Consider the following 15,509-nt stretch of genomic DNA (forward strand, 5'->3'; position numbering starts at 1 on the left):
ATGAAGAAGACCGGAATAAGACCGTTATGGGCCTTGATATGGGGGATGGCCAGATGTGACCTGACGCAGCTCCGAGCCCATCACGGCCAGTGCCGCGACTTGGCCCGCTACTCCTTGCCATGACCCTTTCCCTGTGATCGTCATCTCCGAGCAGGTCTGTATGCAGATGCAACGTTGGCAGGCTATGCTACGAAAGGAAGCTGGATATAAGCCGGTTGCGTCTCCCGAGACTTTGGAAGGGTTTCCTCTACTAGACCAGGCTCAAATTGCATTAAGACCCAGCTGCATCTGCCAGCCTTAAACTTACTTTCATCGTCGTTTATCTTGTTATTCAAGCCTCCCTTACCCTTACATCTCTATACTTTTCGAACCCTCTCGCCTCTACTTCAGCCACAATCAACGACATGCCTTCTCTTGTAGAAACACCGGTTCGCCAACCGTCACCAGAGGTCCAGCTCATCTCAAAGGTGGCGCCTCAGATGATGGACAACGAAGCCCTCTCAAAAGCCGCCGACATTCTCGATATTATCTGCCGCTACCGCCTTAGACGCCCACATGAGACATGCCCTGCCCAGCTTGAGGGTAGACTGGGCTTCCTCTCCCAGATCTACAGAAAAGTCAAGACACAAAGCCCGATCCGCATGTGCCTTCCTGCTTTCCCATTCAAGTCGCCCAACACAAAGGACAAGGTCCTCAGCCGTCTGCCGGATAAGGCTGAGGAGTTTTCTCTTGCCAACCTCAACGGTCTCTGCTCCGCGATCAAGGATATCTATGAGCCCGGCGCGAAGTTGACCATCATCTCTGACGGTCTTGTTTACAACGACCTGCTCGGTGTAGCCGACAAGGAGGTCTGGTCATATGGAGAGACTCTCCGCGACATTGCTGCCGAAAAGAACCTGCTCAACATCGACTTTTCGCGCCTTCAGGACCTTGTTCACCTTCCCAACCTTCCTAACAAGCTTGAAGAGATCACATATGTTGCGAACGCCACCAACTTCCGCCGCGCTCTTCTCAACACCTTTGGCCGATCTGACTACGACCCTTCCACCGAGATCTCCAAGAACGAAGATACCTGCCTGACATATCGCGGATACATCAAGTTCCTTGAGACTGATTTGCGCCATGTCTACCCCGTCGGGGAGGATCGATCCAAGACCAAGTTCAAGACTGGCATCGAGTACATTTCCAAGCAGATGCTGCAGCGTGGCGATGTAAGTTGAAAAACGTTATCAACAACCTTTTCAAACACTGACATTCCGAATACAGGCCTTCGCTCGTGCCGTCCGTGAGAACTTCCGCGACCATATCCGTCTGTCCATTCACCCTTCCACCGGCGAGAATAAGATCTCAATCAGCCCTCTTCCCACCTCTTCCTACTACACCACCCCCTGGCACTGCTCGATTGCCTTCAGCTTGAGCGGCGCAATCACCACCGGCCCCCGCGTCGACTTCGAGAACGATCCCAAGTACGAGCTCGTCTACGAGGATGGAAGACCCAGCTACTTCCGCGAGAAGAGCGACTTGATGCAGTGGAAGTCGGATGTCGTCTTTGAGCCCATGTATCCCTGCGGTCTCCTCATCCGTCCGGCCCCCGGCTCCAAGAAGCTCTCCATCCACGACGTTGAGGCGCAAAAGGTCCGCGCCCTATCCGAGGTCAACTCCCCCGTTGTCATGAGAGGATTCACAAAGACCAAGGATCGCGACCTGTTCGTCAAGAAGTCAGAGGAGTTCGGCACCCCCTTGCCGTGGAAGTTTGGCCTCGTCCTGGAGGTGAAGGACCAGGGTGCCGATACCCGTGGTCTGAACAACGTTCTGTCAGCCGAGTGGATGCCATTCCACTTCGATGGGCTGTTCAAGACCCACAAAGTGCCCCAGGCGGACGGAACTGAGAAGCTTCTTCCCAACCCTCCCAAGTAAGTTACATCCCCGCTGTGGCGAAACAGTCAAGCGAAAACTTTCGTGAGCTTCTTTCTCTAACACACCGAAAATAGGTTCCAGTTTTTCACCTCCATTACCCCCTCACCGAGTGACACCGGCTTCACCCTCTTTACGCCCTCCAGACTCCTCTTCCAGAACCTGCCTCCTCACCTGTCCGTGGACAGACTTAGAGAGCTCACCTGGAGCGTCCAGACCAGCTCCTTTGACTCCACCAAGATGGGCGGCCTCCCTCTCGTCGTCGACCATCCCACGACCGGAGAGCCCTGCATCCGGTACCACGAGCCTTGGCCCCAGTCCAAGACTGCCTTTGACGCCACCGACGTGGTCATCGAGGGCGTGAGCGAGAGCGAGAGCACCGAGATCTGCAACGTCATTGACTCGCTCCTCCACGACAGAAGAAACACCCTCTACTTCTCCTGGCAGCAGGGCGATCTGCTGGTCAGCGATAACATCCTGGCCATGCACACCCGCAGTGACTTCACAGCTGGCTCTCCCAGAGAGATGTGGCGCATCCACTTTGATTAAGGAATGACTTGTTTGATATAGGGATTGTTTTGATATGCAAGGAAAAGTTTGGAAAATTGGCATTAGTGGTGTTAGTTTAGGATTCCCTCTCTGTTCTGATTGAGCTCGGCATAGATACATTTTAGTCTGAAGCGATTGAATCGAATTTTATCTGATAAATTACAAAGAGAGTACCAAGTATTGATCGCAGTGAATGGATGAAATGCAGAGTCAAACTCGATTGCCGTACAATGCTACGTGGCGTGGTCTTGGTATCGTGTTACCATGGTACGGACGTAAACAACAGAGGTAGATGATTGATGGTTATGATAGGGGAAACATGATCGGGTTCTGAGGGCAACCGCCAATCACGTAACCTTACCCTGATGTATACTTGGTAACTAAACCAGGAAATCCTTGGAAACTTGACGACTTCAACTTAGAATAGGGCGCCGGAACTTGATCCGCGAGAACTAGCTGCTAGATGTGCAATGCTCCTCTGAGACTACATATTCGAAGCCATGATGACCACGCATCTAAAGCGCCAATACGACGGAAAGGACTTGTCACGAGGTCGCATCAAATACCGGCCAAGAAACCAAATGACACGTTTGTTATGTTATCGCTCGTAGGTCGATCACACCGATCACACCACCCAGTGACCCAGCTGGCTATGTCATAGTTCCGAAGATGGAATCCCAAACTTCCTCCTACATCTAGGTTTCTCCGGCATGTGGGCATCTGTCATTGTCAAGCGGTTACTCTGGAGAACGTTCGGAAATTTTAGGAAGACGCGTCCTCATATGGTGAAACATGCCGGTTCATGGGTGAGATGCATTATTGCGGATAGCTGTAGTCACCTTAACCCACCTACAGATGTTTGTCTACTATTTCTCTTGTGGATCCATTGTTGGCCAGGCTATACTCCGTACGGACACTCCGTACTACCGTAAAACTTAGTTCGTAAGAGTCTAGACTCTAGGGATTTCATCCAGCCCGCTTTTCATAAGCTCGAATAGAAATCATGTCAAGTCTAGCAGTGCGTAAGCATGTGCAAGGTTCTGAAATTCAACCGCCCAGCGAGATATTGCCGGGGACGGGCCGCAAACCGCTGTCCGAAGCCAAGACACTAGGTTTGCCGAAACCCCGGCCGCGGCAAAGGTTTTTTTCGACTCCGGAGCCACAAGATGCTTGCAAGTTGTGAGGATGATAAGGCACAATGCTGCCTGCAATGTGACGAGCCAGGGTTCAAAGAAATGTTGGAGCCGGGGGTTGCTACGCAAACACGAAGCACAACCAACACCCATTGCGCACCCCTGAGCAAATATTGGCCATGGAATAGGCACCTCTTTTGGCTAGAGTTGGTACGGACACCGAGGAGGCGTACAGATATAGGTAACGGACATGTTTTGTTCCTATCTACCGGCCGCAACGACGAAATGGAGCCGAAATCTTCTCATCGCCACACACGAATCCAGCTAGATGTGTCTTCGCGGCACAGTTTTGATCAACAGAGGTTCAGTAACCACAGCTGAAACCCACTCCTTTCTCTTGGGAAGTTGCACTGGTTGCCAGTCTGCATTATTCAATCCTGTAACCTGCGCAGGTCTATGACGTTCATTGGCAGGGCTGATTTCAAAGTTTGCGACAATCTTTGCGACACCCATGTACAATTCTAGGTACGAGAAGCTGGGTTCTCTTGTCAGTGACTGTATGCCCATTTGAGACCACGGCACTTACTGGTTTGCAATACAAGTGTTTGCGCCTTTAGAGAATGCAACGTAAAACTTGTCTCGTAATACATCCTCTGTAGTGTTCAGGCCGGAATCGTCTATCCAGCGGTAGGGATTGAACAACTCTGGATTCGGATACGCATACTTGTCTCTGAGGTACCAGACCGGCGATGAAGTTACAATAGTCTGTTGAACACACGATTAGGAATAATACTGAATCACCGAATAGGTCGCTATGACGACTTACGCCTCCGGGAACAAATTTTCCACATAGCTCAACGCCACCCTTGGGAACTACCCGCGGTAACATCGCCACGGACGCACCAGCCCAACGAATGCCTTCTTTGACACAAGCTCTCAAGCGAGGGATATTTTCTAGAGTATTGAAATCCGTGGGAAATCCACGGGATGCTAGGTCTTGATACAACTTCTGCTGGTAAGTCGGGTTCCACGAAAGGGCATAGAGGATATGCGCGAGGGACGCAGAAGTGGTGTCGGTCCCAGGTCCCAGGTTCTCTTTGGCCTCCGATAGGGCAGTCTGCGTCGGCACGCCAGCTGAAACCATGACGTTGAGCAGATTGGGAAATTGCGACTTTCGGTCTGGATCTTTGTTTCGGACCCAAGCTTTGTACGTCCACTTCTCAAATTAGTACGATCACAAGTTTTGTAGATTTAGAACGAACCTCATCGTATTGCTGTAGTCCCTTTTTAGAGGATATACGAGACCCTTCCATGTGACACAAGAAGTCTTCAACTCGCACCCAAATTGAGTACAGAAGCGGGAAGTTCATCATCTACATGGTCAGCTTTGTTTAGACATCAGCAATTCACGACCCATAGCACGCACCAAAGGCAAAAATGTCGCCTTCTCATCGTTCTTTGATACAAGAGCAACTTCTTCACCTTTAGACCAGGTAGAGATGGCCGATAAGGCTTCGCCGAATGAAAATTCCGCTGGGGTAGTTAGCCGACGAACGCGGAGTCGAGTCATATCGTGGCGTCTCACATATGATATCTGCCTCAAGGGCGCGACAGGCAGGGCCTACATCAAAAGAGATGCTTCTTTTTCTGACTGCTGAGATGAATTCGTCAATGTGATAGAGCATCAATCCTTCAAGCTTCTCAACATTGCTGCGGCTGAAAAGTTGGCCAAGGATTCTCCGCCTCTTGGCATGCTCTTGAGGATCCCTGCAACTGTATCAGCAAAGAAATCTACGGGTACTTCTGAAGAGTTATAGCAAACGTGATGGAGAAGAGTGCGGGGTGTTCATCTTGAACGAATTCACCATAGTTTCGGGGATCCTTTACAAATCCACTATTGACTTTATGGACTGTATTGTAGATGTCGATGGAGTAGAACGATAGTTCATTGGGACCGATCCGGACAAGAGGGCCTAGGATAACGAATAGGATCAGACACCGCCCTTGTCAATGGTTTGAGGTGGAAGGAGCTACCTAAGGTCTCATGCAACTTTGGGAGTTGAAGGGTGACGTTGCCTCGGTATTCTTGACGAAAAGCCCAGATCAACCTCGAATAGCCTGCTCCCCATCCAGCATTAGGGATACGAGATAGGGGAGATGCGTGAGCTCTAGTGACGGCCTGGAGAGTGTCAAAATCGTTGCATCGAGGATTCGCACTCTTCGAGTTAATGAGTACCTTGAACACTGTCACCACTACAACGCATAAAGCAACCAGCGAAGTCAGCACGAGGATCGCCATCTTGACACAGAAACTTCGGTATTCCAAAAGAGTTCAAGAGTGAGAATCACGAAATGTTGGCGCCAGTGAAGTTCACCCGATTTTCTAAAATTCATATTTACGGTGAACACTAGACTGACTTAGAGCATCTAGAACGTCGAAGAACTATTCAAGACTGATCGTTTTCTGCGACATCGTGCGTCACGCTCTTTGAGTGCCGATTGCGTGATAGACCTGATGCCCGAAATCTATCGAACCATCCCGCAACTGGCAGTCAACCCGGGGTTGCTTACGTTGACCTGATTGGCAGGGGGGACGCGGAGCGCGGCGACAACCCAATACAATCTCAACCTCCGAAGAGAAAGAAAGATGTATGGCGGTAAGTAAAGAGAGAGATGTTATCATAAGTATAGGTAGAGTAGATCAGTACCTTGGTGTGCGGATGGTTGTGACCATGTCTCAACGTTAGTTAAAACCGGCTTGATGTGACTTCCTGAGCGCCCCGTTGTTTACCGTGTTAGTGCTGTATACTGTACCATAGAGTAAGCAGAGGACGTGAAGCCACAGATCTAGTTGTTATGTCGTCCAAAAGCACACATTTTACTACATCTAATAACGAATAATCTCATTGACCTGCCAAAAGACTCATCTCGTTTAGTGTCACCAAGTTGCTGCTAAGGCTATTTCGTACGACTTACCGATGCCGTCATCCAGTCCCACATCACGCGACTAAGTAAGTCAGCCATTGGCACATGCGGCAATGATTGGAAGATTTGTTTTTCTTCACGCGCAAAAGCCGAACATTTCCGTCCCACTAATTAGATTTTTCAACGGCCCCTGGGCGGCCCGAATACTCCATCTCCCATAAGACGACGTCCCTTCCATCCGCATTTGTTCGCTCCGACGTCGCTAATTCGCTCAGCTTGGACCAACATCGAGAACATCATCAACATGGCTGCGACTGAGCGCCAAGACGAAGGTGTCGCCAAGAACGCGAACACCTTCCAGAGCGACGTAGAAGATGAGTCTACAAAAGATGCCCGGGTCTTGGTGAGCAAATCCCCAGCATGAAAGCACTGCATTTCGGTCAGCTAACCGCAGAATCCACAGGAAAACCTAGGCTACAAGCCGGTGAGCAGACGATTTCAAAAGTCAGCCCATCTCACACAAATAACTCACTCTTCTAGGTGCTTCACCGGACATTCAATACGTTTCACAACTTTGCGACAACTTTCGGTACGCTGATATCATGCAGTCTTCCGATTCTCTTTATTGTTTCTGACTTCGTTCAGCTGCTCTCTACTTCATTGGTGGAGTCCGAGTGACATTCTCTACTGGTATTGCTGCCGGAGGCAATCTGGCCTACTGGTATGTGCTTGTGTCTGTACTCGCAAATGTGCATTTGTAACGCCTAATGTTCAATTAGGACGAGTTTCATTGTGACTTGCGTCTTTACTTTTATCACCGCGGCAGTCATTGCTGAGATCTGCTCCTCTCTGCCCCTAGCGGGTTCTATCTACCTTTGGGCTGCTGAGGCTGGCGGACCCCGGTTTGGCAGATTCTTCGGCTTCATCGTTGCATGGTGGAGTACCACGGCATGGACGACTTTCTGTGCGAGTAAGTTGACAATCCTTCCTTAGGCATCGGATCCAGGTACTGAAGTTGAGTCACTAACCCCTCTCAGGCAACACGCAAGCCGCTGTTAACTACATGCTTTCGGTAAGTGATGCCATTAGGACTCGATCTTCTTGTAATAATATCTGACTTTGTAACAGGAAATAGTTGTCTTCAATCTCGACTTTCCTTCTGATTCCTCGAGCGTCGAATTCCGGGCTGTTCAATGGATTACCACAGAAGTCATGCTGGCCTTGGCTGCCATCTGGAATCTTTTGCCCCGTGAGACCACCTAGACCCCTCTATGTATTCACTGATAAGCTAACAAAAGCATAGCCCGCTACTTCAAATGGATCTTCTACCTGTCAACCGGGTTCGTCTTGCTGGACTTTGTTCTCAACATGGTCTGGCTCCCAGTCGCAACAAGCAAGAGCGAGTATGGCTTCCGATCCGCTCATGATGCTTTCATGACGACTTACAACGGAACCGGCGCTCCGGCGGGTTGGAATTGGTGCCTCTCGTATCTTGCTACTGCCGGCATCCTCATCGGATTCGACGCTTCCGGTCACGTTGCTGAGGAGACCAAGAATGCAAGTGTCGCTGCCGCCCGCGGTATCTTTTGGAGTACCGTGGTCAGCGGGATCGGTGGCTTCATTGTCGTGATATTGTTTCTCTTCTGCGTTGTAAGTAGATGCTCCCTCCAAATACAATGCAGAATCCCTGCTAATGAGATTTGATCCAGCCTGATGCGGACACCCTTTTCTCTTTTGGCGGCGCTCAGCCCTTTGTACCATTGTATGCAGCCATCCTCGGAGAGGGAGGGCATATTTTCATGAACATCGTTTGCATTGTCGCATTGTGGTTTGTAAGTCACATGTGCCTTTCCAATTGTAGATTATCCTCGTGCCTATTAAATGTTAACCATCGCTGCTTAGAATACTGCGATTGCAATCCTAGCCGCATCGCGCCTGGTCTTTGCCGTGGCACGCGACGGAGTTCTCCCTTGGTCTCCTTGGGTTGCCAAAGTCGTCGATGGCCAACCCAGAAACGCCGTCTTGGTCGTCTGGGGCGTGGCCTCTCTCATTACCTGCACGATTCTTCCATCATCAGTGGCCTTCACCTCCCTCGTCTCAGCAGCGGGTGTTCCTTCAGCCGCGGCTTACGGTTTGATCTGCCTCTGTCGCCTTTTCCTGACACCGAAGCAATTTCCGAAGCCCGCTTGGAGTCTGGGACGCCTGAGCAAACCTTTTCAGGCAATTGCTGTTTTGTGGAACGGCTGGGTCGTCGCTGTACTCTTCTCGCCCTATGCCTTTCCAGTTGAGGCATCGACACTCAACTATGCCCCTGTCATCATGGGCATTGTCACAATCTTCGCTATTCTTTCCTGGTGGTTCATCCCTGCTGAAAGATGGCTGCCGTCTCAAAGAATCCAAGAGACGTTGCTTGCGGGGGAGCGACCTATTGAAGAGTAGGATTAGGGTGCTATCTGAGAGAAGATTGTAGCAAATTCTTCCCTTCAGGATAATTGTAATTCAACAGAAACCTCTAATTAGCTAGATACTCAAGTACGCAATGTAATCGAAGACAATATGAACTGTGGGATAATCGATAAATACATTTTCGCTCTACTCGCTAACGAAGCTTTACCCCTGAAACCCCACATGCATGCTCAAAGCTGCGCCCTCGTCTCAGCAGATCCTTCCTTCGTCAACTCTCTCTTCCCTCTCTCCAACTCATCAGTCAAGTCATACTTCCAAATCCACTCCATTCGCTTTGACAGATTGTTGGCAACCCACTCAGAGTCCTCGCTGAACTCCAAGTCGTACAGCTGACCAGTCTCGTGGCTGTCGACGACGAGTTGCTGAGACCTTTCTCTTCGTGTCTTGTCGTACGTCGAGAATGCTGCCTCAAGTTGGCTGGCATCAGAGATGTCGCCCAGAAGGTTACCGAGGATATACGCATCTTCAATCGCCATGCCTGCGCCTGATCCCTTGTGGGGCGTGGATGCGTGAGCCGCGTCTCCCAGTAGGCAGAGTCGCCCCTCGTAGTAGGTGGGACTGGGCGGGTGCTCGAACAGTGCCCACACGTCTGGCTTTTGCATAAGCTGGATGATTTGTCTAGACTTCTCACCCCAGCCTTCGAAGTCGCGGATCATGTCCTCCTTCTCTACAGAGACAACCCACTTGTCTGACTTCCACTCTTTAGCACTGGCGAAGGCGACCACTAAAGTCCTGATTAGCTATTGTCGGCAGACTGAAGAGCTCAAAAAACACTTTGCTTACCGTTCATGATTTTACCCTTTGCGACAGAAAAGGTCAAGATGTGGCCGTTTCTTCCAAAGTACATCTGGGCGTTCTTTGCCAGTTCCTCGCCCAGAAGCTTCTCCGCCTCCTCCATGGGAATAAGACCTCGGTAGGCATATTTTCCAGAGAAGACAGCCTTAGATGCTGGGTGATCCTCGCCGAGCATCAAACTCCTCAATCTGGACTTGATACCGTCACAGGCGATAACAGCATCGTGGCGAGCGGTTGTGCCATCTTGGAAAGTGAGCAGAACGCTTTTCCCGTCATCTTCGTACTTTTCTGCCCTCTTGCCGAATACGGCAACTCCGTCGGGCAGCAATTTGACCAACTCGTCCAAGAAGTGTGCCCTGTGAATACCAGTCTGGCCGGTCTCACATTTTTGCCGATAAATCAGGTCTCCCTCTTTGTTCTTGTCGTTACAAGTCTGGCCGTACCTGAAGTCGAACCATACGTCCTGGTGGTCTTCTGACTCGTTGTGTGTTGCCTGATTCTCGAAAGCTTGCCGCACGTGGGGTGAGATCAAGGACATAGCCCTTAGCGCGTTGGGGCCGAAAGACACGCCTGCACCGATTTCACCGAACTTGGGCGCCTGTTCGTATAGCGTCGTCGGTATTCTGTTCTGGAGGAGTTGAAGGGTCAAGGTCAAGCCCGCAATGCCACCGCCCACAACAGCCACATTGAAGGGCTTGTTTGGCGTCTGGCAAAACTCCTCTGGTGGTGCCATATCGATTGAGGCAGAAACTTTCCAGTGAAAATGATGAAGGGCAAAGTCTAAAGGTGGTGGTTCGAGGTGGTGGGCAGTTCAGACTACGTGAAACGACTTCTTGTAGCTGCGCGAAACCAATCTCCGTTTTTAGTCTACAGACTTGCACGTAGATCACGACGATGAAGAAATACGCAAAGATATATCGCTGGTACTAGAAATAAGGGCCGACAAAGCAGACAAGTTACCAAGGCTAACTGCCCCTTACTTCCTAGACCGGCTGCTCGGCTGGGACCTATGACGCTCTCGATGATTCTGGCTGACCCCGTTCCCCCCGGACCCCGGCCGCGACCCACGTTACGCCAGTGCCGAAAGGCCCGAACGACCACGGAAGCACTGCATCTGTGGCCCATCGGATGGGCAAATTCGTTCGGCTGGAAGTTCCCAGCAGCTGAAAGTTCCTCCAAGGCACGGGTTATAGCCTATCGGATCAAGGGTTTTAGGCGTCGGGAATGGGGCTCCAAACAATGGACCAGATGCCGAAGGCCAGCTTCGGGTGGCGGCGCAAGAGTGCCACACGTGCATAGACTGCGGAGTATCATCTCGGCACTGAGGAGGGGAAAACGAGGGGAACGGATTGTAGATCGCATATTTCACTATCCTTCAATAACGTGAATCTCCGAAACTTTAAAGTCGTTGTTGTGCAGTCTAGATCCCCTCATTGGGGGCTGGGAGCTCATGGCCACTGAGCACTAACACCGTCCACCCCAGGCGCCACAGCTGCCAACACGTTTTAGTGTCCAAAATAGTACCAAATAGCAAGGTCATGCTGCCTCTACCCCGGACTCCGGTCCGAAGTCATCATGCCGTTGGTCTGGGGTAATTTGCTTCTGGTCCCTGGATCTCATCTCACAGAGTTGAGATCCTCCCCGTGGGGAAAGAGTTTAAAAATGATTCAAATGGTCCCACTGCTTCTGTCAACCGACCAACACAGTTTACACCCATATCTTGTTCGACGCTAAGGGAACATCAGACGTCCTCGCGATTAAAAAATGACTGCTACCAAGCCTACCTTCATCTTCGTCCCCGGCGCGTGGCACTGCGCGACCAAGTTCGAGCCAGTCACTTCAAAGCTCGAGGCTCTCGGCTATCCCACCAAGTCTGTTCAGCTCCCGTGCTATGGTGCCGAACCTCCGCTGTCAGATTTTCAGCCCGATGTCGCGGCCATTCGACAAGAGATCGAGAAGAGTGTAGATGCTGGCGAAGATGTTGTGCTCTTCATGCATAGCTATGGCGGCATCGTAGGCTGTGAAGCTTGCCGTGGGTTGGGCAAGGCAGCTCGGGAGAAGGAAGGCAAGACTGGCGGCGTTGTAAGACTGGTATTTTGCGCGGCCTTCATGGTCCCAGAGGGTGAGTTTCGGCCAAAAGAGATTGATACGCCTTTGCGACTAACAGAGCACCTCCAGGAGTCTCGCTATTCGATATGCTTCAAGGAAATCCGCTTCCTTGGTTCATCGTGTCCGACGACAAGACAAAGGTCGACCCCGCACGCCCAGAAGAGATCTTTTACAACGACATGGACGAAGCCGCCATCAAGGAGGCGATCGCAGGACTCAAGCACCACAGCTACCAGACATTCTACAGCAAGCTCACGTACCCTGCGTACAAGGATATACCAGTAACCTACATCAAGTGCGAACTCGATAGCGCGATTCCTCATCAAGGTCAACAGCAGATGATTGACACCGCGGGTGTGGATGTAACTGTTGAGACGATGCAAGCGAGTCACTCTCCGTTCTTGAGCAAGCCTGACGAGGTCATTACTGCTTGTAGGAGATCAGCAGGCGAGACTTTCTGAGGTGACACTAATGGGACTTCTTTGAGTTTTCTTGTAGATACGCCATGCAAGTAATATGCAGGGTCTCGAACTTGGGCTGCAGTATATCGCAGGAACGGAAGCTCGGCTCTTTGTTTGGAGGCGACCTAGATCTAATCAATTCGAACAAGTATTTTGACTCGTTAATTCCTTTCTCGTGAGCTCTGCATCTGTGATTCGCTGGGCTTGACACTGCTTGGGCGATATTGAGAGCTTAAACGATATATCGTCACATGCAAGTCCCATCTGTATGATTGCAGACAGATGTTTGTGGTTCATTGCTTGGTATTGTTCGTCATTTAGTCGCTAATAAGTCGTACATAGTCTATTTCCAACCACGCGTGGTTGCTCTGTGGCTAACACGGCGGATCCATTAAAGCCCCTGCATCAGCAAGCATCATCTCATCCGTGTAGCCTAGGTGGGCCATGCTCGCGTCCATAGTCGGGAAGAAAGGCATATCTTGCCCATAAGAATCAAAAAGCAGCGTCCGTGGTGACATTGGGAGCAGAATATCGGTCGAAGGAGTAAGTGCCTGGATCACGTTTGTTCCTCGACCAGTTTCGCTACCCAACATCTGAGGCCCATCAGTGCTCCCCGTCGTTATTGAGACACTCTGGTCCAGGCTATTGATCTCTCCCGCTTCTGATGTGCTCAAGTGTCGATGGTTGCCAAAGTATCGAATGTCTCGGTGGACAGCGTTCGAGCCGAACTTGGAAGCTTCCGTCGACAACGGGCCGCCTTCGTGGACGCTCCCGAAGAGCTCGCCGATGAGCATTCCCTGGCATTCCATCTTCCGACGTGCCCGCCGTTCTCGGTAGAGGACGCACGCGCTCTGGAGATGCTCGACGATGGCGAGCTCTCTGCTAGCAACAGGATCGTGCTTGCTGAACTTCTTGAGCAGCGCTTGCGCGTCGTTCAGACCGTGGTCTAACGGGAATGTGCTGTCTAGGTCACCGAAGACGGCCAAGCCGAGGACTAGGGCGGAGACAAACACAGAGTTGATGACAAAGGGGTGTCGTTTGGCTACGTTTTTGTCCGGTATTAGAGTTGACAGAAGGTCGATTGTCCGTATTGCGGAGTCCACGCAGGCATGGACTAAAAGTTGGTCTGACGGCGATGACAAAGGCGTTTCCTCGGTCCACATGGACGTCGTCCGGGTCCGGGCAATGTTTCTCGAGACAAAGTCAATTAGAAAAGGCCGTGATAACAGCATGATACTCCAGTAGTATGCTTCTTTCATGTGGTAAAGCCCTATGTTTGGATACCTCTCACCGTCATCGGCGTCAACATACTTGCTGGGCTTCATCCCGTCAGCCGCGAGACCATCACTGAACCTAGCGGCCCATCGACGGTGCTGTTCGCTAATACGCTCCAGCGTTTCTGTAGACACCATACGCTTGGCGTAGACGTCGTTCAAGATTGATTCGAAGATGGCGCAGAGGTCCAGCGAGGCAGAGTAGTTCTCGCTCGCTGAGGTATCTCGGGTCTCGGAAGTCGCCAATGGGCGACCTAAAGAGGCGGCCAAGAATAGATCCAGAACCCGAAGGGCTTTCCACAGTCGATCCCGGGTGTCTTGCTCTTGTGTTGAGAAAAGCGCCGGGACGTCTCGCCGGTGAATTCCCAGCGCGTAGGCGGCACGGGTAGCGACACCCAGGTGCATGAATGCTGAGTTGCGTCGCGATGCGCCTAGGAGGTAGACGGTGATGAGGATGTAACTGCGCACCGTGTTGTTTGTTGGGTTCTCCATGGCATACGAGACTGCGAGGAATCGACCATAGTTGAAGTACTTCTCTGCATCGGCATCGCGATCATCCGGGCATCGCTGTGCTCCAATGCCGAATATCAGAAAGAAGATGCAGTTCATGGCCTCTTCATCTTGACTCGTTGGCTCTCCACGCAGCCAATGCTCGAGGTCCTTGAGGATTTCGGACTCATTGAAAACATCGAGAATACAGTTCGTTGCACGGAGATACCACCGCAGTAGATATCTTGCTTGCTCAGTGCTAGGTTTGGAGGGAATATCGGCGGGGTTCGTGATGATCCATTTCGGGCGACCTTCAGGAGTCGCCTCGACCATGATGTGCCGCAAGGGATCATCAGTGAAGGGGCACAGGCCGACGCGATCGCGCACCAGCCGGCGTATCACTTTCAAGAAGGACAAATTGGCGGCATCGCCAATGAACATGAACCGGCCCTTGCCATCTGCAATGAGTCGCGATACCTTTGGTACCGCAGTGCTCTGTGAGAGGTGGCTGATTGAGGACGACGCGCGCCGGTGCTGATGGTGATGACTTGGTGAAATGACCGCTTCATGAAAGGAGGCAGTCGGCCCATAAGAGCTGAAGAGATCCTGACCGTGACCGGGAGGACTCCCTCGGTGAGGAGGAGGAGCAGGAGGAACATGAACCTGCTGGCGATCAGGACTTCTCGCGGATGACGAGTCCTCCGCAGCGGCAAAGTTCGTCGGCGGGCCGATGAAGGTGCAGTCGGCTTCGACTCTGCGGATCACGCACCTCCGACAGGGTTGTTGACCATCACAGCGTTCCTTGCGCCGCTTGCAATTCCCGCAAGCCTTGACGCATCTACGCCGCTCGCTTTGACGGACTCTTTTCGTAGGCATCGTTTGCTCGCCTTCGACGTTCGGTCTGATGGAGGATACGATATGAAAAAAGGAGACAGCCTCAAAGCTCTTCTCAATTCAACTAGAGACGAGTGCGTGGCAAGATAGGAGACGTTGAACCTCGGGGCTGGGGGGCCAGACAGGACTGCGGCGGCGGCGGCCAACTGAGGCAAAGGATGGTCCGGGGCAGAGCTCTTGGCTTTCCCTTTCCCCCTTTGCTTGCGCGCGCGCGCTTTCGCTTCTTTTGCGGGGGAACACTTTTCCAGGGGGGTCCTAGCTCACAAATGTTTCCCCAGATTTTGCTGCCCGCTGCGGCGCAGTTTAACCCTCCCACGCCGCGAGGAGGATGCCGAGGGTTTTGGAGGTTCAAAGAGAAATGGGGAACAAGCCAGAACTCGAGAGTCGTCAATTCCATGGTGTCGTAGCCAATAATGGTCGAGGCCTTACTTCTGCAGTTACTATCATTGGCTGTGGCTGGTTGCTTGAAGAAACGGGTTGCTGGGTTGGATCGTCGACCG

The 15,509-nt window shown here is 51.6% G+C and overlaps 5 protein-coding genes across 5 annotated transcripts; 3 read left to right on the forward strand and 2 right to left on the reverse strand.

Annotated features, from left to right (window-relative positions):
- Positions 1–404: 404 nt before the first annotated feature.
- Positions 405–2,463, forward strand: N0V96_001293 (uncharacterized protein; the record flags this gene model as incomplete). The annotated part of the gene is made up of 3 exons (XM_053192063.2): positions 405–1,211; positions 1,267–1,913; positions 1,992–2,463. 3 exons carry the CDS (start codon positions 405–407, stop codon positions 2,461–2,463), a joined length of 1,926 nt encoding a protein of 641 aa, XP_053050671.1.
- Positions 2,464–6,825: 4,362 nt separating this feature from the next.
- Positions 6,826–8,960, forward strand: N0V96_001294 (uncharacterized protein; the record flags this gene model as incomplete). The annotated part of the gene is made up of 10 exons (XM_065756198.1): positions 6,826–6,924; positions 6,985–7,005; positions 7,062–7,110; positions 7,167–7,242; positions 7,301–7,491; positions 7,559–7,593; positions 7,650–7,770; positions 7,825–8,171; positions 8,231–8,353; positions 8,424–8,960. The coding sequence occupies 10 exons, from the start codon at positions 6,826–6,828 to the stop codon at positions 8,958–8,960; spliced, it is 1,599 nt and encodes a 532-aa protein (XP_065615438.1).
- A 197-nt stretch (positions 8,961–9,157) lies between these two features.
- Positions 9,158–10,469, reverse strand: N0V96_001295 (uncharacterized protein; the record flags this gene model as incomplete). Its single annotated transcript, XM_065756199.1, has 3 exons — positions 9,158–9,711; positions 9,771–10,405; positions 10,459–10,469. 3 exons carry the CDS (start codon positions 10,467–10,469, stop codon positions 9,158–9,160), a joined length of 1,200 nt encoding a protein of 399 aa, XP_065615439.1.
- Positions 10,470–11,546: 1,077 nt separating this feature from the next.
- N0V96_001296 (uncharacterized protein) lies at positions 11,547–12,352 on the forward strand (the record flags this gene model as incomplete). Its single annotated transcript, XM_053192060.1, has 2 exons — positions 11,547–11,904; positions 11,961–12,352. 2 exons carry the CDS (start codon positions 11,547–11,549, stop codon positions 12,350–12,352), a joined length of 750 nt encoding a protein of 249 aa, XP_053050668.1.
- A 374-nt stretch (positions 12,353–12,726) lies between these two features.
- On the reverse strand, positions 12,727–14,684 carry N0V96_001297 (uncharacterized protein; the record flags this gene model as incomplete). The annotated part of the gene is made up of 2 exons (XM_065756200.1): positions 12,727–14,608; positions 14,677–14,684. 2 exons carry the CDS (start codon positions 14,682–14,684, stop codon positions 12,727–12,729), a joined length of 1,890 nt encoding a protein of 629 aa, XP_065615440.1.
- Positions 14,685–15,509: the final 825 nt, after the last annotated feature.

Source organism: Colletotrichum fioriniae, assembly GCF_027942845.1.
Source record: "Colletotrichum fioriniae strain IMI 355084 chromosome Unknown scaffold_1, whole genome shotgun sequence".
Taxonomy (NCBI): domain Eukaryota; kingdom Fungi; phylum Ascomycota; class Sordariomycetes; order Glomerellales; family Glomerellaceae; genus Colletotrichum; species Colletotrichum fioriniae.